The sequence below is a fragment of the Nyctibius grandis genome, chromosome 6, assembly GCF_013368605.1.
Source record: "Nyctibius grandis isolate bNycGra1 chromosome 6, bNycGra1.pri, whole genome shotgun sequence".
Taxonomy (NCBI): Eukaryota; Metazoa; Chordata; class Aves; order Nyctibiiformes; family Nyctibiidae; genus Nyctibius; species Nyctibius grandis.
In genome coordinates, this window is record NC_090663.1 from 69,489,733 (window position 1) to 69,516,804 (window position 27,072).

At 40.1% G+C, this 27,072-nt stretch overlaps 1 protein-coding gene across 3 annotated transcripts in view; it reads left to right on the forward strand.

The window, feature by feature from the left end:
* Positions 1 to 27,072, forward strand: part of WDFY3 (WD repeat and FYVE domain containing 3) — a 195,392-nt gene that overhangs the window by 42,335 nt on the left and 125,985 nt on the right. For all 3 annotated transcript variants that reach the window (XR_011048337.1, XM_068402547.1, XM_068402548.1), the window contains exon 3: positions 21,433 to 21,643. Coding sequence is in view for 2 of the 3 variants with exons in the window: in XM_068402547.1 (XP_068258648.1) it covers positions 21,464 to 21,643 (180 nt within the window). In the remaining variant the exon portion in view is untranslated. The remainder of the gene's footprint in view (positions 1 to 21,432; positions 21,644 to 27,072) is intronic.

Below are 27,072 nucleotides of genomic sequence, written 5' to 3' on the forward strand. Positions count from 1 at the left end.
AAACAAAATTTAGAGTTTTGTTTATCTGTGTAGATGCTGTAGAAATACATAGCTGGGTAGTCACAGAAAGTTGTTTGGTGTGATGCATGCTCAGAGCCAAGCTGCATTACACTTGGAGGTTTTAATTGATAGGTTTAAAAAAAAAGGTGGGAACGATCATAATACATGAGACCATAATACACGGTTATTTTCTGAGTTTTCAAGTCTGTGATTATTACTTTGAGAGGAGAATACTCCTGCTCTTCAGTAGGATGACAGGCTGGGAGAGGTCCATTCTGTATCCACACAAGGGTGGATATCTCTACTTTTGCCTCGAGTGACTTGTGTTTTGGTTTTACATCCTAGTTTCTTTGGATTATGTACAAGCTGGGTAGACTGCTTGCTGTGCGTTGTTTTTCTCAATAGCTATGTAGTCCTGCTACAAATATTATGGCCTATAAGAGGCTTTATCTTGCAAGTAGAATATTCAATCTAGTTTACTTTCACGTTTTTTGTAAAGCTAAAGAGGATTAAGTGGATTTATCACCTGATTGATTTCTTCATAACTAATGAAGTCAAAAAAGCTCCTATAACTATCAAATTCAGTAATGCTTTGTTTTGCTGATGAAAAATAAATATGGCAAGTAAAATCTGTTGAAGTGGAGAGGGAAGGGGAAGAGGTAGGCATGTTGAAGTGCTCCAAAGCAAAGAAGTGAATTTCCATAGGAGCAGCTGAGTTAAAATCTATTAAACCTGACTGGTTACTGTAAAGGATTTCTGATCTTTGTTAGCTTACTTTAAAAGCATAGAAGAGTGTGGTCTGGCTACTGAATAGTAATGTCCAAGCTTTGCTAGGTTGCCCTCTAACATATAGACACTTTTGGAGAGAAAAAAAAAATATAGTGGAAAAAATGCTGCAGCATGTCACAGACACAAAGTGAAGAGGTAACCCCGTGGAAAAAGACCCGTTAGTACAAGGAAATGCTAGCTGGTGTCACTCTTTGAGGCATGTAGAGCTTAACAACTGTTCTTGTAAGTGGTGCCATTTCTTATGGAGAGCTTTAGTTATTCACATGTTCTCACCATCTTTATCTTATCTAGTATAAAAGTGAGAGTTGTAAAATGTTCAAGGGAGGGTATCACTTCTAATTTAACAGAAGCACACAGAAAGACAAAAGCCCCAAAACACATCCTTCCATATGAAATCCTGCATTCCGATAATCATTGCTTTCATTCTACTTCTGTGTGGCTTCTTTAGTTTCCAATGTTTTATTCATTAATGGAAAAAAAAAAAATCTGTCCCCAAGGAGGTCTGATAGAAATACGCTTTTTTTTACTTTCATAAAAAATACCTTGCTCCCTTCAACCTATTGTGTTTAGATTTTATTTTTTATATAAATATATAATATTTTATGGAATATAATCTATTTTACGGAAAAGAAAAAAGATGAAAGGGTCATCTCCTCTCTCATTAGTCTCCCTCTTGACTTGGTAAAAGAAGGTAGTTTCAAGCAGACTGTTGAACGCAGACTGTTTTGTGAATCTGTGAAGAGTGTCTTATTAATATCATGATCTGCTGTTCTGATACTTACGTAGTAAATACTTCCTTGGCACTTTATGCATCCTGTTCTTCCAGTTCTGAGAACATGCAAGAACTGGCAGAGCTTATTAGCTTGGGTTTAGCCCTGCTGCTGTTATATTCCTGTCAGATCTGAGCCTGCTATATCTGATTCGGCTGGGCACTCCATGGGGCCGTGTTGAGTTTCTTTCCAGCTGTGCCATGACTTACCTGCAGCTACGTGGATAACAGTGAACGTCGTGATGCAGTCTATAAACACATAGAAGATAATGAGATAAGGGAAGACAGCCAACCAACATGAATTTGTCAAGGAGAAAATTATATCAAGCTGATTAGTTTGCTTCCTTGAGAGATTAATTGGATTACTGCATAAGGGAGAGAAGGGCTAGAAGTGATACAACTTGAAGCATATAACGTTTTGAAGGATGTTCTTTTGAATGTAATACATGTAGTGTGTTTTTTTTTAAATGAGATTGTCCTTAAACACCGTACTGCAGGAGCAAAATTTATTAAAAATTGTACAGTGGAGCAGTTAACAGGGATTCGAGATCACCTGGAAGGGCATTTGAAGTAGGCTTCCTTACTAGCTTGCCATGCCTGGATTTGTCAAGAATGGCATCCATGATTTAGATGATGGAGTACTTACAGAATGTGCAGATGATGTCAGTTTGGGAGTGGACAGTATGGGCACCACAAAGGGTTTATATTAAAGTGTTCGACTTTGTAGTTGGGGTAAGCTAAGTGTTTGTGTGTGTTCGTTTGACCTGACTCACCCAATGTTTATTTGTTATACCACAGTAACTCAGTCAGTGTATATAACCTAAGTATATTGAGCTTAGAGAGTTGGATGGCCTCTTCCAACACACTCTTTTGTTTGTGGTACTTTTATATCCTTTAGTAGAATTACAGCACTGAAACCTAGTACTTGAATGGAAGTGGTTGTTAGCTTAAAAAATGGTGTATCTGGATTTGAGTTCTTGGGACACTGCTCTGAGTTGCATATGTGGAAGGTTAGCAACACTCTTGGAAAGTCACAGGATTTTTCTCTTGTGCCGGAGGGGAGCAGAAGGTTAGGCACCGTGGAGTAGGTAGCGGCTCTTGTAGGCTTCTAGCAGTGCCACCTCCCTGCCTTTCCACCGATGGCATAGCAACAGATCAGTAAGGCAGCTAACATGAGGGCTGCCTCCCCTTGTTTGGTCTCTGTAACGTAGCTAAAGCAGCTTGTCTGGACTCTGAGGTTCAGGAAGGATGGAGGGGCAGGGAGAAGCAGTGCTTGAAGTGTTCGTGATGTGGTTTATTGTTTGGCTTGTTGAAGTTGTACATGAAGGAAAAATAACTTCTGTATCCTTTTTGCTAGGTTGCTGGAGGAGTTGTCGGTGCTTTCCTCAGCACCTCAAGCCTTCTTCCTTGCAGGACTTTGCCCTAATGTTTGTATATTTGTAGTAGGTCCTTTAGTCTGCCACAGAGTGACCATATTTTTTAAGAGCTTTTGTAGAATAAGGTGTGAAATATGGAAATAATTGTCATCTGGGATGGTCTTAGAGAATTCTGACATGCTGCTTTGTTTTAAGCTCCCTGTGATAGAAAGGGATGTTTACATGCCATGCTTTTGCATACACAATGCACTTCCCATAGTTGTCAGGTTATTGTGAAAGATTAAGTTGCTCACTCCCGTAGAGGTAAACACCAATATTTCACACTGGGACAGTAATTTTTGCTAGCGATAGATTAACACCTGAAACTCCCTTTGACATGTTCCTGTCTGTTGGTGATGCCATAGTCTCTTATGGTCGTGAAACATAGCGAGGGAAAAAATTATATCCATTGAGGTTAATTCTGTGGAGATCCTGCTTTCTGGTTCTGTAATACCTACTGCTGTTTTCCTGGCTTCTTGGAGTATGGCTCGTGCTCTTTGGTATCTTAGCAAATGTTTTTCTAGCAAAACTACAAATTAAGTTGATAATAGATACACCTTAGTAGCAGAGACCTGGTGCACCAGTGGTGTAATTGGAACACCAAGAATGCTGTGAATGTTTTGTGCCCCATCTTATATCCCAAGTAGAGGGTATTGGAAGAGCTACTCCGAAGTGACAGCCTGTGAAAGACAAGCCTTAGGTAGTCCCTTGGAAAGACTCTGGGTCCTGTGAATTGAAACAAATAGGAGGCACAGTAAACCTAGTTTTAGAGCTTTCTCTTGTTTGATTATAACTTCAAGAAGCTGCCTGGCAGAAGTCTCAAGGGCATATTCCTGTGAATGCAGGAATAACTGTCCAAAGTGCTGGAAGACAAAACTCTGATGTGCAGCAATTTTTATAAGTGAGGAAATAACAATGGAGAAGTGGGCGCCATCTGACTGTATTGCAGTGAGCGTTTGTTAGAAACGCTGTTTACTCTTCAGTGTTGCTAAAAGGTCATCTTTATAAAAAAAAAAAAAAAAGACAAAAAAAGTCACCCCTGTAATACCTGCATGAGAGAAGTGCTAGCAGGAGGCTACTATGCTCTGCTTTGCTCCATGGTTCAGGATGACGACACTTTTTCCTGTGGTAGAGATGGGTATCTTACTACATCTTCTATTGAGTCCTCTAATATGGAAGCCTTGCACAAATACTTCCTCCAATAGGGAATGTACAGCTGCTGTGAAAGGCCCTGTACCTTACACCAGAGTGCATCTTTGTTACTAAGTTGACGTTGTTGCCTCTGTGCAATTTGTCAGAGTTGAACCGGTCACTCTTTTGAATGATGTCATCTCTTGAACTTGGTAACAAGAGTGAAGCCAGCACTGTGACTGTCTGGTTACTTTTCAGCATGTAGGATACTCTTGTGCCGAAGGCTGTTGTTAGCCGGATGGGTTGTGGGAATGTGTGTGTCTGCCCATATGCGTTTCATGTAGTCATAGAATCATAGGATGATTTGGCTTGGAAGGGACCTTAAAGATCACCTAGTTCCAAGGGACACCTTCCATTAGACCAGGTTGCTCAACACTGCTTGAATAAACCCCTTTACTTCAGGGACCTGAATATTACTACCCCTCTGAGCTCTCACTCAGCTTTTAGAGCATCATTTCTTTGTTCAAATAACAGCTATTATCAAACAAGTTGATGTAAAAAGCCCAAACACCTTCTTCTTTCTCTCACTTCTTGTTCCCAGATTGAGCAACCTGGAGTGTGTACTTGAGGAAACATCTGCAAATTCTGACAGAGAAATAAAATCAAATTAAAGAAAGGAATGTATGGTAAAAATGTAAAGGGATTTATGGACATATAAGAGAAGAAGCCTTTGCTGTGGCACTGCTGTTGCAATTAAATCCTAGCACTGAGCATTTATTTACCTATTTTTTTAATGTGTTTGTTTGGCAACATATTGCTGGCTTTCACTCTGTTTATTGCATCGTGTTTGCCTTAAAAATAAACAAGAGTAGTTATCCTCATTCTGTGCACTGCTTACTGTCAAAGCTTAAAAGGGAGACAAAACTGGAGAAAAGGGATAGTGTTGAAAAAGTCGTATCTTCTCACCTGTGGAGAGCAAGTTCTGTCCCCAGGTTCTTTGCATCCAGAAATGGCCAAGCACTCTGCAGGATGTCCAAATGAGTCCATACACTTTGTAGCTGTAAATGTAGCTGTAAATGACATTGCAGTGCATTTGATATACAATTAATGTCTTTTTTTTTTTTCTTGTTGTTGTTGATGTTGTTTTTCCATTCAGCAAGGAAGGATATTTCCTTAGTGTGTGTGTTGTGTGTGCGTGTAGATGAATCCAAGGGGAGAATTCTGCTTCAGTAGTTGTGCTTTTGCTATGTGGATGTTCGGGCTCTTTTCTGGGATAAACTTAGTTAAAAAGCAGTAACCACTGTAGTCATTTGAGCATCCTTCTGTGTCAGAGGGAGAATTTTTTTCAGAGAGCTGCAGCTTTAATCTTAATTTGTTTTCTCTACCTTTGGTTATTACTGGAGAAAGGGGCTAGTATAGTGGTGAGACATAACATGCGAGTAACCATAGTTATATATAATGGATTTCCTTGGGAAGTCCTACCACTTCTGAATAGTTTCTGTAGCTGTTGTTATTAAAACAAAACACCTGACAGTGTTGATCTGAACCAGCTGTTCTATATTGTATGGTGCTGTGCATGAAAATAGCATTGCAAGCTAGAATAGTAAACACTGTTAAAAAAAGGCAAAAAAACAGGCAGAAAATTTAAAGTTAAGAAAAACCGACATTGCATCTGATCTACATTCTGATAAGAAGTGTTTAATGTACTCCATTTATTTTTCCAGAATAATTAGTTCTATTGTAACTGAAATTTAAACAAATTTACTTTTCTATGAGATAAGAGAAGCAGGAAAAATGTCATCTTACAAATTAATTTGTAAGCTGTGATACCTCATTCTCATTTGCAGTGTCTGTGTTGCAGAGCAGATGTCTTTACTTGAGTGTACAGTTTTTCATCTCATTCTGCTGCTTGTGTGATTTTGATTTATTTTTGTAAAGCAGCTGTATTAGTTACTGTGGTCTGGGCGCTGTAAGGCAGAAGGAGGAATCCCTTCCCTTTAGCTTCGCAGTTCCTCCCTTCCCGCATCCCTGTGCTTGCCAGGAGGGACCAGATGTGCTCCACAATCAAACCAGCCTGGATGCTGGTACAGCCAGCGCTGGGGGATGGCGGCGCAAAGCTCGGGAGGGCCGCCTGACTGCCAGAAGGATGTTTACTAACGATGAGCTGGCAGTGGCTTGTAGGCAAAGGAACTTGCTGTCTCCTATTAGTAATATCTTACAAGGAGAGGGTTTGAAACCTAAGATGCTTGCACTGAACTTCAAGAATTCAAGGTAGGATGAAACGTAAATGAATACAAACTACTAATATTTCTTTGCATGATACTTTTTCCTCCCTAGACTAACATTTAATTACATGACTAGCTTGTGTGTAGTTGTACTTCTTGTCAGACTCTTCTGGAGTTGTACTTGTTATAAAGAGAAACTGAACCAAATGACAAGCTGAGATTTAGTAAAAATATAGTGATATTTTGAATAATGTGAGTAACGTAACTGTGCATAATTTTCTGTGTTTAAGATGTTGGCTGTACAGAAATAAGTGAAAAATAGATTACATTTGTCATTCCACCTAAGGAAGAAAATAATCGATTTTAGTTTTGTTATGTGCGTAGTTTTCAAAATGCAGCTAATATGAGCCTGTTCTCAAGTGTGGTAGTTCTGCTGTGAAGCAAGTTTGTTATCGACTTATATTAGACAATGTTCTTGGAAATGTAACAAAGTTGGAGGAGAACCCATCATATTGAAATAGTAATTTGCCTATCTCTGAGTGCTATAGGCTTCATTTTTTCTCTTTGAATGAGAAACTCACTTCTTGGGGATTTCTAGCTGTCCTATTTAATCTTGCAGTATACTGCATAAACTTCTGTTGAGAAAGCATTTATTCACTGTGAAATATAACTTTCATTTTGGCATTGTTGCCAAGCAGGAGTAGAACATGGATAATGGAGAGGAAAACAAAAATAGTTTTGAAAGTAGTTGTGGTAAATAATACGTACACCGACCCCAGTACGGGCAATAAAAAATAAGCTAAATGAGCATTGATTTTTGAAAATATTGCAGCTTTGTCCCTGTATGAGAGACACCAACTTTAATGTCCAAGAATATCTACACCCACTCGGGTCATTTAATAAGCGTCCTAGTGAACACTAGAAGAAAATTTCAGGAATGCTAAATACTTGATTGAAGAACTGGGGAGAACTGGAAGAACACATTCACTTGAACAATTAATATTCCTTTAAAAAGTCTGCAGTTTTAGTCTGCTTTGTAGGTTGGTGTTTGTGTGGTTTTTTGGTTTGGGGTTTGTTTGGTGTGGGGTGGTGTGTGGTTGTTTTTTTTTTCTCCTTTCTTTTTTCTGTTTAATTCTTTATCTGACATGTTCATTGCTGGGGGACAGAAATCTTGTGGCTCTGGTGGGGTACTTCTAAATCAGAAGAGCTGTATCCTGCCTTGGTTCTGTCCCAGTCTTCCTCTGCAAGGCTGGTGGCCCTCTTGACAGGCTCTGCCGGGTCATCTGGGAGCAGCAGTGTTGCTTGCATGTTAATGGGGAGCTAGAGCTGTTTTCCGTAAGAAAAGATACAGAGTCAGCTCTTTTGTCTTTACTCTTCATTCCTTGTGAGGTTCCTGAGAAGTGTCTCCATGTGTGATGTGGGGAGGCTGTTTCCAAAGCCAGGGCTGGGAGCCCAACGTGAAATCTAGCTCTGCCTGAAGCCCTCAGGGCACAGTGTGGTGGTTGAAGGCTGAAGACCAGACTGAGAAGGGTTGAGTTGCTTTTATCTGCAATTTGTGACTGTCATCCCCAGAGGGTCTTCTGCCACCCAACAAGGAGGGGGCAAGGGAGGATAAGGAGGAGCAGAAGAGAGGGAAGGTGAGGAGAAAAGACAGTGCTTTTCCCCCATCGTTACAATACTTGCTTGGTGACATAAAACATAGGAACCTTTACTGTTTTTCCCAGTGGCAGTGTGTCTGCTGGAGCAATGAAACTGCTGAAGGTAGTCTAGAGCACAAGTCTTATGAGGAGCAGCTAAGGGAACACTGGGGCTGTTTAGCCTGGAGAAAAGGAGGCTGAGGGGAGACCTTATCGCTCTCTACAACTACCTGAAAGGAGGTTGTAGCGAGGTGGGTGTCTGTCTCTTCTCCTAAGTAACAAGTGATAGGATGAGAGGAAATGGCCTCAACTTGTGCCAGGGGAGGTTTAGTTTGGATATCAGGAAAAATTTCTTCACTGAAAGGGTTATTAAGCATTGGAAGAGGCTGCCCAGGGAAGTGGTGGAGTCACCATCCCTAGAGGTATTTAAAAGATGAGTAGATGTGGTGCTTAGGGACATGGTTTAGTGGTGGACTTGGCAGTACTGGGTTAACAGTTGGACTCAATGATCTTAAAGGTCTTTTCCAACCTAAATGATTCTATGATTCTGTACTGTATGGTGTGTAGCACATGGTTCCAGTGGAGCTCAGTGGATGTCTTTGGACCATCCTAGTTTCAATGTAGGGGAACCCCATCTAAGAAAAGTCAGTTCAAGAGTAGTCCATTAAATGCCGTTGTCCAGGATGCCCAGCTTCTGCATGGTATTTACTGAGGGGCCTTTGGGGATGTGTAGGCGTGGTCAAGTTCAGCAGCTTCCTGTTGGGTGCAAGCACACAGTGGAATAATGCAGTAGTTGGAAGAGATCTATTATGGTCTAAAAGACGGTAGTGATGTGTATGCAAGTATTTCTACTGCTTTTCCATACATCTCTGGTCTGAATTGCTAATTACAAGGTCTTGGGCTGTTTTGTTTTGTTTTCCACTTAGGAATACTATGAACATGCAACTTAAAAGAGGCAGTGATCATTCATCCTTACTTACTGTTGCTTCAAAAATAAACAAGCATTTGTGCCCAGGGTTTAATGCTGATTTTAATGCTGATAAGCTGCTGTTTCTGTTGCACTCTTTCTGACTAGAAGGTAGCAGAGAGAGGAATTTTATTACATCAGCCAAGCATGTGGGATCATTTTGTTGTTTTTCTTATCCAGGTTGTTAGAAACAAGGGCAGCTCTATGGAGACAAATTTTATAGGTAATGGGCTTCTGGTTACTGTTCTGTCATATGTAAATTTCCTAAAGGCAGAAGAAATGTTCTTCCTTTGGGAATATGAATGGCTGTTCTACATGGCTGGAGGAAGTTTGTGCTTTAAATAGCTGTTGGGAAATAAAAACACTACTACCACCACAACAAGAAACGGAGACCCGCTTTGCGTGATACCACGCTCCTTTTAAAAAAATCTGGTGGCTTTTTTAGCTAAATATCAGAACTGTGCTTAGACTCACTGTTGTCATTATTGAACATGCTGTTTGGGTCTACCTGCTTTGGTGCATGGCCTTACTGCTTGGATGTAACAGTCTGTCCCCTGTTCTAAGTTCACAGGTTTCCTTCCCCATCTCCCCCCCCACCGCCTGTTACTTGGGAAGGCAAACAGACCAAAGCACTCTTCCCCGTTCCTAATAACGGCTCATTGTTTCATTGTTGATTCTAGTAGAATAACTTTCCTAGGAATGCTTTTTTATTTCGCTTGTTTACTGCTAATGCAAGAGCCACCCTCTGGAACAGGTTTTTTTTTTTCCCCTATGCCTTTGTTGATGTCTGCATGGCAACCAAGCACACGCTTACCTCTTCAGATCCCAGATTATTCTGCCTTTGGGGTTTTTTTTTTATTATTTTGTGTCCGTCCCCTGCCCCCTTTTTTTTTTTCCAGAGGCTTCGTAGCAGCATTTCCCCTCCTGAATGGCATGGTTTAGTCATTGCCATGCAGTTCAGGTTGGCAAAGTAAAATTTCAGTTCTTCTCTGTTCCCTACGGGCTGTAACTGGCATTTTGTTTGTCCAATTAATGCAAATCCGTTTGTTGAGGCCTTTTGAAAACAAAAAAAACCCCAGGAAAAACGGCACTCACAGATGCTCAAGATATTTTACCACAGAACGTAGCAAGAACTTGTTAATTAGAATTTGCTCTCCAAAAATATTGAGTAAGCAAATAGCCCTTTCTGTTTTGGTTTGTTTTTTTTTTTTTAATCAGTTGTTACCTATCTTTATAGTATTCAGCAAACTTTTCCTGACCCTGTGTATATTAGTTGTTTTATAAGCTTTCGGTGTAATCTTCTGTTTCTGAATAACCTATCGATTCCTCCATTTCAGATTATTTTGCTGAGGTGCAAATGTTTCTGAGATGTTTCAGTTCTTCCAGCATATGTTCAAAACCAGAAAGATGTTTCAGTACTTGCTTTCCTTTATGTTTTTCAGCTTTAGGTTTTAGTAGTGCTGCAGTTTGCAGGATAATTTGAGTTTGCTTCTCTGTTGTCTTGCCAGCTGGCAGGTGTGAATGGGAACCATTCACACCTGCAAGAGTGTCCAGTTACAAAGTTCCAGATTAACACTAATCTGGTAAATTTTAGTTTCCCAAAGTAGTCTGCTGTGTTTATAATGTATGCAAACCGAGAACATTGAAAACCAGAATTTTTTATTCTCTCAGTCTGAAACTTGTTAACTTGCTAGGCACAATTTTCTTATAAATGAGTGTTCCAAAAATACATGTCAGTGGAGAAATTTCTCCTATTTTTGTTGTTACCTTTTGTGTCTGTGCTCCAGACAACTTGCACTTTCCTTCTGCCTGTCAGGATTTTTGTGTTGCACATATTTTTATCTTGTCAGTTACCGTATTTCTCTGGTAAATAGTGTCCTTTGTGATCCTTGAAGAAGAGGAGGAATTGTATGCACAGAACTAGTTTAGACTTCGTTGCAGTCAGGGCTGGATTGCCAGTTTGAGACCACATTGGAACAGGTAAAATGAGTGGAAAAAATACCATAGTGGTTTGATTGCACAAGCATGAGCAAATAGTTTCTTGGAGCCTGAATGTCTATGAACGAACCACCTGAACGTGCTAACGCAGGTCTCTCCTTTCTAACATAATACCTATATAGAGCCACTACTTTGATCTTTACTGTAACCGATGATTAGGATTAATGAAACATGGTAAGATACTATTTTTTTTCTGGAGTGACCATTCCTCATCTCCTAAAGCAGAAAGGCTTCTTTTACACATGAAGAGTTTTATTTGGTCCTCAGCCCTGCAATGGCAATATATTTTGCCTTGCACAAATGATTTAAAACCACCTTCTGGCATAAACATTACCTTTTTTTCTCCAACCTAAGGAGATGCCATGGAGCGAACAGTTTGAGGTGTGGACTTCCTTCATGGCTAGCAAATCCAAACTGGTTTTTGGAGATCAGATCTGTGTTTGTATGCAGATGAGGTGATTAAAGACTTTGCATTGAACTTCACAGATGAAGCTGTGTGTAACCCAGCAGTTAAATGTGGATTTCAGGTAGCCTTAGGGATGGACTGTGTTTTTTGGTCTCATTTTCTGAAAAGATGAAGGACCATCTATACTGTTACAGGTACCTCAAAGATGAGGTTTTCTGCACCTCTTAGTTGGATGTCGATGCAATATTTGTTATATGCTATTTGACTTCTGAAATGTGAAAATTACTCATGAAATTTCCCTGACCTTTTTCAAAAGCCACTTTGAAACAAATGGTGGATGTATCTATTCAAGTGCCTACAAAAGCAGAATTACGTTTTGGTTCCTGGGGTAGTGTGTGGTAGTTCAAGACGAAATGAGAATCCGTCTTTCATTGTAGTTGAAAAAGATGTAGAGTCAAAAATGCAAAGGCAGAAACCTTAAATGAATACGTGTGGTCAGTCTAAATAGCCTATATGTGAGCTTTCTGGCAGTTTGCTTTGTGGGCTTTGGCAAATCTTTAGCTTGATTACCAGTTTATTACTGAGCTGAAAAATGGGAGTCCTTAAGTCCTGTTAAAGGCTTGCTTAAAGAAAAGCAGTACTGAGAATTGTGTTCATGCTGGTGACAGATCCTAATGTGTGCTAAATAAAGATGTAGGAAGCAATTTTATCAGCATCCAGCCAAAAATCATGTTCTAGATGCTAAGTGGACAGTTCTGCTCCTGCTAGGAAAAGGCGGCACACATGCTTGCTTCCTCTGTGCTATCTTGCGCTCTCTCCTTTGCTATCTGTAAAACTAACTTGTAGCTCCTTCTTGTTTGATAAAGCTGGGAGTTTTGTGCACCATCCCTAAATAACTGTGAACAATGATTTTAATCACATCCTTTACCACCACATCTGCTAGGTAACTGTTGTTCTGTGCTATTGCACTAAAAAATAAAGTTGAAGGAGACTCTTCAGTCGCAAAGGCATAAGGGATGGTAGGTCTTAAAGTTGTCTGTGCTCTTCGTGTACGGAAATAGAAGTGAAGAAAATTGGTGCAACTTGAACTGTGGATTGGTGGAGAACTACATAGTTTTGGCACTGAAAAAGTTGGAAAATAAACTCCCTAAGACTTATTCTTAAGTTTTTGGAAAGCAGGCATTCGTTATTGCGACGCCGGGAGCATGGGCGATACTTCCGCCAATTGTGCTCAACCTCAGTTCCAGCAAGCACTCCTTATATTGTCATATAATCACGCGTATACATCAGATTTCCCAGAAATCTCATACCTATTTAAATAATTTCTTGGAACTATTTACATAAGTTAACACCCACTGGCACATGCTAGTCTTGTGCCCTGGTGGTCTTTGTGTGTCGTCAGGCCCCTCTGGTGGTTGTCACTCCTGTGTCCTTTTGGTGAACTTTAGTGATGCACATGTGCCTTTCAGAGTATCATGCTCGGTTGCTTCACTTGTCAGTTCATTTTTCTTCTTAACCTGTTTAAGCTGGCACGGTTTCTTAACTGTGGTATAGTTTTCCTCCCTATCCATTGTCTAAGATCCTGTTTGTGTAATTTGGCCTTGTTTCAGCAATTACAGAAGCTTCTATTCTATAAATGATTTTCTAGGGTCCCACTGTTTAAGGTATCAGTGCTTTCAGCTGTGGTAGGATTTAATACTTTGTTCTACATGCTTTGTGTTTCGGAGGTGGCGGAAGAAATGTTTGTAGCTTGGAAATATTTTATTAAAGTACTGGAAGTAATTTTGGGAAATAAGATTCTGTGGTTATTAAGTAAAGAATTAGAAAATGCACTGATAGGGTTATCTTCTAGACATAAGCTATACACTAGTAAGTCAGGAAAAAAATAGGCTATATGCAGAAGTAAAAAGCAGTACTTTGTTTCTTATTTGAACAAAATGAAGTGCAAAAACTTGATATAACTGAAGTTCATTTAAGTTAATACTAAATAAGAAATACATGCATTGTTATTCTTTAGTGAGACAGCTTTCCTCCATCCCTGCAGCACAGGTCAAAAGTATCACTGTTATTTAATTGTTGTCCTTCTTTTTCACCGAATATAAAACATTAACCTTCAAGATGGTACAAGCCACAAGAAATCTACTCTATCAGCACTTGCTATTATGTGTCATTATCATGAATAATTTGTGGGAAATGGACCTAGAAAGAAGACTTATAGTCTGTGGTTTATATCTGTATCTTTCTCACTAACCAGTTAAGTTCCTCATATTTGTTGAAATATTAAGAATTTTTGTTTGCAGCAATGTCAAGGCATTAAGGTCAGACTGAGCATAAAAATAGCTTTTCTAATGTTTCTAGTAACAAAGGAATTGTATCTTTAAATACTCATCTGCTTTGAGTTCAGTGAACAGGAAAAACAGGGACTGAATTGGGATAGCAATCCTTTTTTCTTTTCTTTTTTCCTTTTTTTTTTTTTTTTTTTTTGAGATGTTAAAGCAAAAAATAACTGCATTGGACACTACCTGTGAACTGAAAGAGAGACCTCTGTAAGCATCTCTTCAACCTGTAGAAACAAAACAGTATCTCATTAGATTGGCCTCTGCACTTACATTTGTCTAAAAAAGAGAAAGTTAAGCTTAGAGGTGATAACGTGAGGTTCCTTGAGATAAGTTTTAAAATATTTCGGTGCAAAGGAAAGGAAAAAAACCAGAAAACCCACAACTCTGAAATAGAATCATAGAATGGTTTGGGTTGGAAGGGACCTTAAAGATCATCTAGTTCCAAACCCCTGCCATGGGCAGGGACACCTTCCACCAGACCAAGTTGCTCAAAGCCCCATCCAACCTGGCCTTGAATAATAGCGTGACCTTGCAAATCTTTGCCTGCACGTGTTCCTTAATAATACTTCGCGATACAAAAATTGGAGTGGGCGTTGATAGTGTTTTCCTGTTGGGAGTATTTCTCAATGAAATAGTTCCTGTTTTATCCAGATGACTAGCTGTTTAACATGAGGAAAACTTAGTACAGGAATAGGTGCTTTTATTTCTGAGTCAGCACGCTGGCTTTGCTCCAGGCCCTGTCTTTCAGGGACCAGACGATATTCCCCAAATGAGTGCGTGCTAGTTAAGTCAGTCAGGGAGAGCTGATGGCTTCCTTTTCAGCAACACAGCTTCCTTGTGCATGATTTTCTTTGTAAGTAGTTGTTTTTTGTTTGGTGGGGTGGGATGGGAGGAAGTAGTTGTGTTCCTCACTTCCCCTCCTGCTGATGTTTTTGCCTACAAAGAGAATTTGTTATTCCTATTCAGTTCTAAGGACAAATGGATGTGTATCTAGCCTGTAACAGCTCTTTATTGTTTCTTTTGAAAGCCAAAAAAAGGTCCTTTTTAATAGTGCATATGATCATCTTCAGAATGTTAGTATCAACTAACTAGGTAGGAAATCTTAAAATCAGGAAATAACAGACATAGTGTGGAGGGAAATAACAGGTGTGGAATTTGCTGTTTGTAATGGACTTCTGTGATTCATTGTAGCAATGAGGATCTTAAGTTTCATTTTCCTGCGATATCTGGGGTGGACTTGTGACCTGGTGTCCTATTATAATCTGCAAAAAAAGAAATTGATTCCTGTTTCACTGCTAAGCTGCTGATGTAATACCAATATAGTGCCTGGAGAAACACTTGCGACTGTAATTATGAAGCAGCTAATTACCTAGCTGCTTATTTAAATAATACCCTTTTGGAACTAGATGCACAGCTTGGACCTATAACAGCTATTGTGAAAATAAGCATGTCTCATGCAGCTTCTGTCTGCCTACTTTTTTTTCTTCACAAATGTTTTGATAGCTCTAGTAGTATTACCCATACATTATCATACCCTAACTTGTGTTAATGATTATGTGTGCGTGTTATGTTTTTCTTGCAGTGTCTGCCTTTGTAAGTTGTTGGTATTTTATCTATCATAATTTATGAACATTTGTCCAGCAGCTTCCACTGAGAGTAGAAAACATTTTAAAATATTATTTTTAAGGGTAGAAGTTACCTCTTGCACTAACGCCAGTGAAAGTTCTCAAGAATCCCATGGGTTCATCTTGTACATGTATATAAATTTAACAAAAGTGAAGAACTTAATGAATGGGTTTGTATCAGAGCTGCTTAAACAGGTCAGCTCCACTTATGCTCACGTGAAAATGTGCAGCCATCTGACATCCAGTGGAAGAAAATGTAGGGATTGTTTAAGTAAGGGTGCTCATGCTGTGCCTTTACTGCTTGCTTCATTTTTCTGCGCATGGAGACTTTTCTACTTCTACCACTAGGAGAAAACAGCAATGTGTTTTACAAGAGCAATGCTTTTCTTGTTGCTGGTTTTGTGCATGTTTGAAATATACTTGTCAAGTGTCTTATTTTAGTTTTGGTCCATACAGAGCATGATGATATGCAACTGCCATTAATTCACCTTTTTAGCTCAAGTAGTAGAAGATGGGTGCAGCGGGTTGAACAGCTTCAACCCTTCTGATAAACCATGTGCCTGTCACTGTGAGGCTGCATTATAGAGCTTCCACTTGCTCAGTTTGCTCTTTCAAAATAACTTTTAACTTCTTAATCAGCTTAAAAAAGCCAAAGACTCAACAGCTGGACCGTCCAACTCAAAGGTTCCCTACGAGGAATGTGCCTGCTTGGACCTGCTGGGGGAAGTAACTCACGAGGGCTGTGTAGTAAAGAACGTGTGGCTGCAGCAGGCTATACATGCCGGAGCAGGGGATGTGAGGCATGGAAGAGCCTCCTCTCCTGTGAACCAGTTTCTGTCCTTGCCTCTTCCACAAAACTCCTCATGGGGTTTTTTGGAGTTGCTCTCTAATTGCATCCTTTGTGTACTGGGTGTCTAGCTTCCAGATCACAGCTTCTCTCTGACAGGGAGAAGGACATCAGCTGATCTCTAAGGGATACAACGCAAGCAAGCAGAAAGATTCAAGCATTACAAGATGCCACGTAAGATTAGCTACTCTCCAAAGTTTCTTAAACTAAATATCCAGATTATTAGACACCACCAATTTTAGTGTAAGGTGTGTGTGTCTGTTCATTGTGTGTATATTGAGACTGTTAACACGCCCATGCTGTGGGGCACATTTATGAAAATAAGTTGATTTAATAGCCGTGAGGCATTCTGATCTGGCAGTGATGAACGGGATGGAAGAACCCATGAGGAGGTGCATCACTGTGCGTGCAAAGCAGGCTTTCAGTCCGGATTGCAGTAACCAGGGTGTAGCATCATGCTCAGAGGGATGAAGTAACAAAATACTGAGCAGCTGCTCATGAAGTGAGGGCTGTGTCCAGCCTGTCTGCTGAGAGAGGCAGGAGGCCCTTTGGGGAACTATAGGAAGCGAGTGTGCAATTAAAGACTGTACTGTAGTGCATGCGCAGAGCCAGGCCACATTCAGGCTCTACAAGCAATTGCAAGACAGGTGTTCCCTAACTCGTGAGTTTGCTTCTCTTAAGGTTCTTTTCCTGTAGGCTTTTGCTGTGCAGGGTGCTTGATTGTCATGTGCTATAAGTAAGCAGTCGTGAAGAGGTGACTTTGGCTGTTAATGAAAATACTGGAATCTTTTAATTTTTGGCTTTAAGGAGACTGCCAGGCGTTGATGCTGAATTCAACTTGTGTGGTGGTCACAGCTGACTGTGAAGACTGTGCAGATGCTTTCACTTAGTAGAACAGAAAGGTCCTTTCTTTTAGATATTTCTTTGTTTGTAGTAAAAGGTTTAGGTGTACTGCTTTCTCTTTTGCAGGCCTAAGCCTAAACAAAGAAAACCTCAGTCAAAATATTTATGCAGGACATAGTAACAACATACCATTATCCTTTCACTCAGGAACGTGTAATGTTTTGGTAATATTTCTAATGTATCATTCCTCTGAAGACTTTTTTTTTATTATTATTATTTTAGATGAGCTTAAACATCTCAATGTTTTCTTAGGATAAGTACGTTCTGGTACTGAGGTTCACAATGAGGAAGCTTTTACCTGCTGTGAACCATGAATAATCCTTCTTACATGTCTAAAATCTGGGCCTAATGCTGGATCTCCCAGAGCCCACAGCCATCTTCCTTGTATTTCTACAGATAATCTGTGCTATGATAATAAAAAAAAATATCACTGTATGTGGACTGGCAAAAATAAATCACAGAAATTCTTCCAGATTTCATGTACAATATATTTTGGATGACATTGCATGGAGCCCACGCTAGCCTTTATTCTAGTAGGACAGAAGCACAGTAGGACTCAACTCTGGAATATGTCCACAAGTAGTATCTACTCTGCTTGAAATTAATATACTGCCTACATTTGAGTTGATCTGCAATGGAATTGAGGGTAGACTTTACATGATTCTGAGGACTGAGAGTGTGCAGAAAATACTGCCAGAAAAAGCTGATCCCAAGGACAGATAATATTGTCGAAGAAAAGCAGCATGTATTGCACAGATCTCCATGTGTAAATGTCAGTGTTACTACCCCCCGTCTTCACTTCGTACAGTGCAACATGGACTCCATATCTGTGAAAAACATAAAGGAGGTGAATGCTTCATAGTAAGGGATATTCTCAGAGCAGTGTCTAGGAAGATTTTCTTGAGCGTTGCAGGGGCGTCTTTGGGACAGAAATCTGAAATTCTGTGGCATTGTGGTGTTTAGGTATGGTGTTTGGTTTTTGGGTTTTTTTTTTTTAGGGGGGGTTGGAGTTCCAACTGAATTAAGTACACACATGGAATATATCAATTTTATAGTATCTTTTGTGTTACTTGTGGAAAAAAAAAAAAAAACAAAATGAAATTAATTTGGATATTATTTACACTATGTTACATCCATTCTCCCCTCCTCTCTGCCCCATCTCATACATTGAGGTTGAATACGTGATTGTACTGGGGAATAGGCAGGAGAGACAGTGACTGTGTTGAGAAAGTGAGGACTACTTTAATTGTTCTCTGCATTTGTCATCCCTCTGGGTTAAAACTGCCCCAGTGGAGATAAATGGATCGCATCTTGGAGCAGCCGTCCCAGTAGGCTTCTGTTATACTGGGAAAATAGCGCGTAGCATTTATTTGGTCTTTTCTGACTATAAGAAAATTGTCAGATCTAGAACTACAACTGTGTGGCTGAACCAGTGCAGATTATTTTTCTAGGTGTGCGCTTAGGCTGGGTGAAGCAATGGGATTTCAAAGAAAAATTGGCTGCGTTAGCAGAAGTCCACAGCAGTGGTGGATTCCATGGCAACATGCCAACGTGTGTTTTGGGTGTTGGATTTAGAGTTCTCAGCATTTTATGAATCATAAAGAGAAATTTAAAATGTTATCTTTAAAAGATTTTATGAAAAAGTGGACTTTTTGTCTGCTGCTTAGGCAGTGAAGTTTTGGCTCATTGAGCTCAGATGCTGTATTCTGTTACGTTTTGGTTAGTTTACATGTTACTACAGTGAGAGAAGAGTTCCCAAACTGAAGAGTTTGGGAAAAGGTGTGGAGGAAGAAAAAACACCTCCAGAAACAACGCTGTTTCATTTTTAACTGCGTGAATCATGCAGATTGGAAGTCTGCTACCTGTGTAGCAGTCTGCTACTGTGTAGCAGTATTCTTAGGGATAATACGCCAAAAGATGACATGCAGTTCTGTCTTATTTTTTTTCAAATGTGAAAAGCCGATGCAAATTTCCAGTATGGGCTGGCAGTTGCTGGCTTGTACATTATCTTAGCTTTTTTGATGACTTCTCATTTCGTATATTGATTTTTTGCATCGTACCAAAACGTTTGTTAGCATCAGTTCCTAATTTTTCTTGCATGTTAGTAAAATGCTGTTTTATGAACACATTCCAGAAGGGTATTTTGTTCTTGGGTTAGAGATGACTTAGAGATAGACTATGTTTCTTTTGTTAATGCTTCTTACTGGTGGTTAATTACCTTCAGTTTTAAAACTGTAGTCCTTGTTTGTAGCCAGTGTTATTTTCCTGGCTTTAGCACCCAACTACTGTCTTTCCTCACAACTTAATTGAGTTCTTCAGTAATGGGTATTTTCCCTCCATTGCTCTAATCACAGCACCTTTGGAATCATCACTGCTTCTTTTAATAATTGACCTTTCATGGTAACCTCTCTTTCTGATAATTTAAATAATTAAGTTATTTAAGTTTCTTTCTGTGGGGCATTTTCTACCCTTGAATAATTTTTATAGCTGTTACTGACCTTTGCCTTTAAGCAATGACAGGTAGACATTATAATTCTGTAGAGTATTCAATTGTTGGTCTCCTTAACTTCGTGTATGGAGCTGAAAGTGTTTCCTTGTTTTCCCCCTTACTCCTTCCCTTACTTGAACGTAGTGTGAGAATAGTCCCTTTTGCTGCAGTGTCCAATCAGATAAATCTGTTGAGGGATTCATCTGCTCTGACCCTCTCAACACTTGTGCAAGGTCCTGTTTGATAGACTTCAGTCTCATGTTCAGAAGATTTGGTCCATGTTGTTTTGAAGACTAATACAGGGCTAAATACAGATGCTATGTTGTATCCATGAGATGTTTTAAAACATGTGGGCACCAATGACATGGTAAAAGCAGAACTTGGGAAAGATCAAGTAGGACTTCAGAGCCTTGGGGGCATGAGTGAAGAGGTCAGAGGTCCAAGTGATCTACTTTATCCTGCCAGTCAGAGATAGGGGTGCAGGCAGAGGTTGACACAACATGCAGATCAACACCTGGCTTCATGGCTGGTGTCATCACCAGGGCTTTAGCTTCTGTGATCACGGGACGTTCTTCAACAAATACAGATTACTGAGGAGAGGTGAGATCCACTTACCTAGAAGAGGAAAGAGAATTTCTAGGGGCAGATTGGCTGACTTAGTGAATCATGCTTTAAACTAATGAGCTTGTGGGATGGGGTCCAAAGCTGGGACACTTGTGCGCTCACAAGCAGCAGGGTGGATGAGTGCACCTACCAGAGTGTTGATGGGCACGCCTCAACTCTCCAGAAAGGTTCCACCAAAAAGGTGAGAGAGTTGACAGTCAAACTGAAATGCTTCTATACCAATGCATGCAGCACGGGTAACAACCAGGAGGAGCTGGAAAGCTGTCATCTGACCACTGTCATCGAAACTTGGTGGGGTGAATCATGTGATTAGAGCACTGCTATTGATGGCTGGAAACTGTTCAGGACAGACGGATAAGGAAGCAAAGGTGGGGGTGTTGCCCTCTATGTCAAAAAATGGATTGATTGCACAGTGCTTTTTTTTTTTTTGAAAAACAGCAATGCATGGGTCAAGAGCTTATGGGTGAAAATTGGAGATGAAACCACCAAAGGGAACCTTATGGCTGGTGTATACTACAGATGGCATATCAAGGGGAGGATACTGATGAAGTGTTCTGACTTCAGCTCCAGGAAGCATCACACTTGCAGGCCCTGATTCTGCTAGGGGACTTCAGCCACCCTGACATCCGGTGGAAAAGATGATCTTTAAAGGTCCCTTCCAACACAAACCATTCTGTGATTATAAAACGAGTTTCTTGTGCTTCAGGAGGGAGAAGACTGAGGTGTTCTTCTGCAGACCCGACAGCTGAGGTGTGGGATGAACGATAGCTCCGTTGGATAGCCTTGTCTATTTGCCATAGGAAAGTCAGGAAAAAATTTAAGCGTGTCTCTGTGTGATAAAGCCAATGTCTGAGAGAGTTTGAAGGTCTTGTTTGATTAGATTTTAAAGTACATAACTGATACAGATATTATTCTAGAATTATTTTGAGAATACTTTGTGATGTGTAGATAATACTGCTGTAAATTTGTGGAACGTGCACCAAAAAATCATAAAAATCATCTAATAAAAAGTACCAAAGCATTTTGTGGTGTTCAAAGCCTGGTCAATTGTGCTTTTTGCTGAAGAGTATCGGATGTTTTCCCGTTTCAAGTTGTTGGCTTTAAATTCTCCAGGCATGTACTAATCAATATCTATCTCATAAAATCAGCTAATGCTCTTATCTGCAGCATGGTACTTATTGTGAGAGAGGGTGCTATACATTTAAAGGCTTTGATGGAATAATGCCTCAATCTGTTGTACTCAGTAAGTTCATTTTCCTTTCTGAACAGGATACAAGGGAGCTTCCAGAAGTCAGACAAGATGAATATGGTGAAGAGGATCATGGGCCGGCCACGGCAGGAGGAGTGTAGCCCCCAGGATAACGCACTAGGCTTGATGCATCTGCGTCGCCTCTTCACAGAGCTCTGTCATCCTCCACGGCACATGACCCAAAAAGAACAAGAAGAAAAACTTTACATGATGTTGCCAGTGTTTAACAGGGTAAGCTAGAGAACCTGCAAGAGGTATTTTCTTTGTTTGAAATGACTGCTCATGTTTTGTATTCCCAAGACTTTTGGTTCTAGCACAACAGAAGCTTTTCTTCCGTTGACATCCTTTCAGTTCTTCCCTTCTCCTCGCACGGTGTTGTGTTAGTGGATAAATGTGCCCTTGGAGATTTCCTTCTGTTATCGCTTTTTCTGCAGTGCAATCCACAGTTGCATGTAGACTGTCACAGAGCTTTTCTGCAGAGCTTGCTGTTATTACAGTCATCTGATTTCCAACCTAAACTTACTTGTAGCAAGCTTAATACCCACTTTTTTTTTTTTGTGACAGGACTGCCCTTGAGTCTAAATAACTCTTCTCCCTTCTTCACATTTGTTGTAGTGATGCATATTTAGAGATAACAATCATAATATCTCCTGTCAGACTTTGTTTTGCTAGGCTACATGAGCTGAAAAATTTTAAATCTCCTCTTATGATGAATTCTCTATATTCTTATCACCCTTGTAGTCCTTTTCCTACATATTGAGTCTGAATCCCTCTTCTGGGACAAGGGGAATTTTGAACGAGCAATCTGTAGGAGAGATGTAATAGCCACTTGTACAGTGCCATTTGTATTTCACTATTCCCTTGTGATCAGGCACTGAGATTTTGTTTGGAGGCAGGACTGTGATGACTGTCACTGGAATTAATAGGAGATAAATCCTCCTGATATCTTATGTCACTCAGTTACTCTGCCGCTTCATTGTGAATAATAATTTTGATGGTAGTTTTAGGGTCTTGAAAGAGCAGTAGGTACAGATCTAGCTTTCCTTTTTTTTTGCTGCTGTGACCTGAACCCTTGCTCCTGAAGCTCTTCTTGGGTAATGGATTTGTGCTTGTATACACTACTGTGGAGAACTGGAATAATCCAAAAACTAAAATGCAAAAACTTGATAGGAAAATCAACTCAGCCTTCTCTTTTTTTAGATTGATGTTTTGTTGAAAATATGGCTTATGATTGTGTTAAGACATTGAACTGCTTACATGCAGTGGAGAAAAATTAATCCTAGTCAAGACATAGTATTAATAGGATTTTCAGTCTACTAGGTAGCATGCTTTAGTGGATAGATCCCCTAAATGTCATTCTGTTGCCCCAGGTCTTATTCCTAGTTCTACTGGTAACCTGTTTTGTGAGTCTGGGAGAAGTAAGCTCAGTTCATCTGCTTCCTCTTTAATTTATCTGCTTGGATTGTATGCCCTTTAGTTATGGACTTTCTTAATTTGTTTTTACAAATTAGTACAATGGAATCTTAATCTTGGCTTGAGCCCATGATGGTTAGTTTGATGCAGTTATGCTTGGAAATCTCCCTCTGGTGGTTACAGGTGGCTGATGCTTCTGAAAAAAGAGAATGTACCCACTATAGCTGCTTTACCACTTAGTTGTAATCTGCAGATGAGGAAGAAATTCTTTCCTGGCCTTCGTGGCAGTTACTTGCAGTAGCATTGTATCTATGGAAATTGCAATTGGTGATGTAACTAGGTTTAAGAAAAACTAGTGCAGCAATGCATGTCCTATTTCTGTGCGGCAGTCTTTCCTTAGACTTTGATTAGACTTCGATTAGACTTCAGAGATGAAAAAGAACAGTTACATTTTAATTTCTCTGTTGTTGTTTCTTCCTTTTCTCTTTCCCCCCTTTCTTTCTTACTACACTTTTGTTTTTCTCCTTTACACTGCTTGCTAGCTTTGTCCTAATTTCCCTCTGTACTCGGCACTGGTAAGACCGCACCTTGAGTACTGTGTCCAGTTCTGGGCCCCTCACTTCAAGAAAGACATTGAGGTGTTGGAGCAAGTCCAGAGGGCAGCAAAGCTGGTGAAGGGTCTAGAGGGTATGTCTTATGAGGAGTGGCTGGGGGAACCGGGGTTGTTTACCCTGGAGAAAAGGAGGCTGAGGGGAGACCTTATCGCTCTCTACAGCTACCTGAAAGGAGGTTGCGGTGAGGTGGGGGTTGGCCTCTTCTCACAGGCAACTAGCAACAGGACTAGAGGACGTAGCCTCAAGCTGCGCCAGGGGAGGTTCAGGTTAGACATTAGGAAAAATTTCTTCACAGAAGGGGTTATTAGGCATTGGAACGGTGAGTCACCATCCCTGGAGGTGTTTAAGAAAAGACTGGATGTGGCACTTAGTGCCATGGTCTAGTTGATACAGTGGTGTTAGATCAAAGGTTGGACTCGATGATCCCAGAGGTCTCTTCCAACCTAGTAGATTCTGTGGTTCTGTAATTCTCGGTCCCTCCATTTGACCCTGTTGAAGCCTAGTTGTAGTTTCCTCATGTTTGCAAAGCTTATTCTCTCTTACTGTCCTTCATTCAGCTTGTGTGTTGAAGCATTCTGAAAAACGAATCAGTAGCCCCAAGTTTTCTTCTTACTCCATCAAAATAAGCTCTTGCCTAAGTAGTCTGAGATACCATTTAGATTTCTTGAAACGATGAATGGCTTCTGTGGTTTCCATCTGTACGCATATCTCTTGACTACTCTTTTCTCCTAGATCCCAGTTTTTCCCTTGTTTGTCATAGGTTTTTCCTCCCCCAGATTCCCCATGTCTCTTTTCTATTCTTTACAGAATCCATCTAATTTTGTGGATGGGCTCTTTTCCCTTCTTTAAATCCTAGAGGCTTTTGTTCCCTTCTTTACTGAGGTGAACTTGATGCTGAAGACATACATTCTTCTGTGCTTGTCAAATATTTTGCTTTTGGATCCTACCCGTGGTTGTGTCTCTTACTCTTCCCTTTTGTTTCCTTGTTTGGTTTTAACATCACCATCCTCAAACTCTGGCTGTTTTTAATCTGTGACCTTCTTGGAGTTGTCCTTTTAGCCACAAATACAGACTGTTGCCAGATGTTGTCATTTCAGTTTCCAACCTCTGTAAAACTTCAGTTTCCAATCTCTGTAAAATCTGAATCGTAGTTTGGCACATTGAGGGAAGCCTGTATTGTTTGTGCTCTTTCACTTCCTTTCTCCCAGTCCCTGATAACTGTTATCAGTCATCAACAAACTGTTAGTGTAGCACAAACAAGACTGATTTCTCTTGGTCAGTCAGGTCTCGTCTGTCCCTTTTACAGGTGGATTTTTTCCCTTGCATTTCATATAAATACATTCTTGTCTTCCTGCATTCAAGAGGCTGAGCAGTTGTGGTGTCATCTATTTATTTCTACTTCCACAGTTTACCTTTTTAGGTTCCTGGTTAATGCCACCTTCTTCTTTGAGGCTTATGTAGAGTCTGCTGTGACTTCTTTGGCTTATCTAGTTTTATGTCTTCTGGAGTGTCAACTGTCTCTGATACAGCTTGTTTTGGAACAATCCTGCTAACTTAGTAACTCTGCGAGTCACAGTAAGACAAACTCTGAAATGGATTGGAATAAAAATAGAACAGGAGAAATATTTCATTTTCCAAAGAGTCTCATATGGGATTTTCGGTGGGAGATATGGTAAATCTTGGTTCACTCTAAATTCTGAGATGACTTTCCTCTGAGACCTACATTTGCTGACAGGAAACACTAAAACATTGACAGAAGTTCCTTTTTAAAAACTTTCTCGTTTCTCAAACATAGTCCTTAGCTGCAAGTGGTTTAAGGTTTCAGTTAATAACTTGATTCAAATTCAGACTCTGAATCCCTCAGTTGCTTTGTATAGTTATCTGTATTCTGTTGAACAGGTTTAAGTGAGATTGAGTATTTCTTGTGTTACTGCCTTAAGCGAAGTCCGTGATGGTGTACCATAGAAGCATTATCTGTGACAAGATTGGAATGTCTGTGCTAGGAGGAGAAAAACCCCAAACAAATTGTGGAGCTCAGATCAAGACTTCCATACCACACCTTGATGTGTACTTCAGAATGTCTCTTGTACAGAGCAGTGAGCTGTTGCAAGTGGGAGCTGTGCATTTTTGGCTGGAAGCAGGGAGTGTGTGTGTCTGTGTGAGTGAAATCCAGGAGATAGTTCTGGAAGAAGCGTGATTTTTATTGAATGCAGAGATCTAGAGTGAGGAAGGTATGTCTGATTCCCATAGGCATCCAACTGGCCAGCAACAGGCAGCCAGTTAAATAACCAGTGTATCCAGGAGCTCTTTTGAGGCTTTCTTGCTTAACCATGTATGAGGTGGTTTGGTTTATTTTTTTTTTTTCCTTCTCTGCAGAGGTATCTGAAGTTTTGTGAGAAATGCAGTTCCATTTTCTTCCTGATATTTTGAGGGTTATTAATCAGTAAATCCAGAGGAGCTAAAGCATTATAACTTTAGTTTATAGATACAGCATGTCTCAAACATCCTGTAGTTTAAACCATCTTGCTAGTTCTGGTAATGAATGGGTTTACAGACCATTTCTGTTTCTTCATTGTTTGGGGAGGCTTATGAAATGATGAATCACATAGTAATGAAAAGCTAAATCGGTGCATAGTTAACAAAAGATTGGCCCTCTGGAAGAGTTCTCAAAAGGCTCCTTTCAGAGTTCCATGTGTTTGTGGAAGCATTACTCTACTGGTGTGGTAGTAACTCTTTCGCAGTATATGAAAAAAGTAGATGGAATGATAAGAGGCTGGTTTTGAATAAGTGGTACATTGTTCACACTTTCTTGAAAGAGCTTTGCTTTTCCTTATTAAAAAGGTGATTTACTGGTAAAATGTTTCATATCCTATTCCTGGTTTTTACTACCACCTTTAGTCAAAGAGTATATCAATATCCAATGCAGATGCTTGTTCTACATAGTGCAAACTTGGTTATGGGGCAACTAATTCAAAACCAGTTTACCTCAGTCAGCCTTTTACTGTAATTTTGACCTTTTTTTGTTTTCTGGGATCTGCTGATGACTCTAGGCAAGCTCAGGACAGGTAACAGGGCTTACCTGTTTCAGACCTATTTCCTTGGTCTGAGTGAAAAAGCTTTAAACAGTTAATGATGGCAAGATGCTTCGCTAATATGCGTTCTAGTCTAGGTAATCTTGCTTAGTTTATACCAGTGAACGTGCAAGCCTCGAGGCCCTCTTTCCTTCTTAAAGCCTTGTGGAAGGGAGAGGCTCTCAGATGAACTGGGAGCTGATGCGCACAACTGCAAAACGAGGTCTTGTGAAAGGTTTAGGGAAATTTGGATTGTCTGTACTGGGAATGTTGCATACTCTAATCCAAATGGGGGGTGTTTTTCTTGGTCTGCTGAAAACAGTCATCTGCCTGTAATGTCTGGGCTCCTGTTTGCTTTCTTTATTGATAATGGTGGTTAAAATTTCCTCTATGAGAAATCCTTAAGTTTTTGGTGAAAAATGTTTTTATTGTGAGAAAACTGAGTGTTCAATTTCAGTGTTGTATTTCTGACTCCGTTTCATCATGACTTTGCAATGCGAGTAGGCAGGAAAAATATTTTTGGCTGTTCTGTAATGTGCCAGAGCAATTGATACTGATGGAA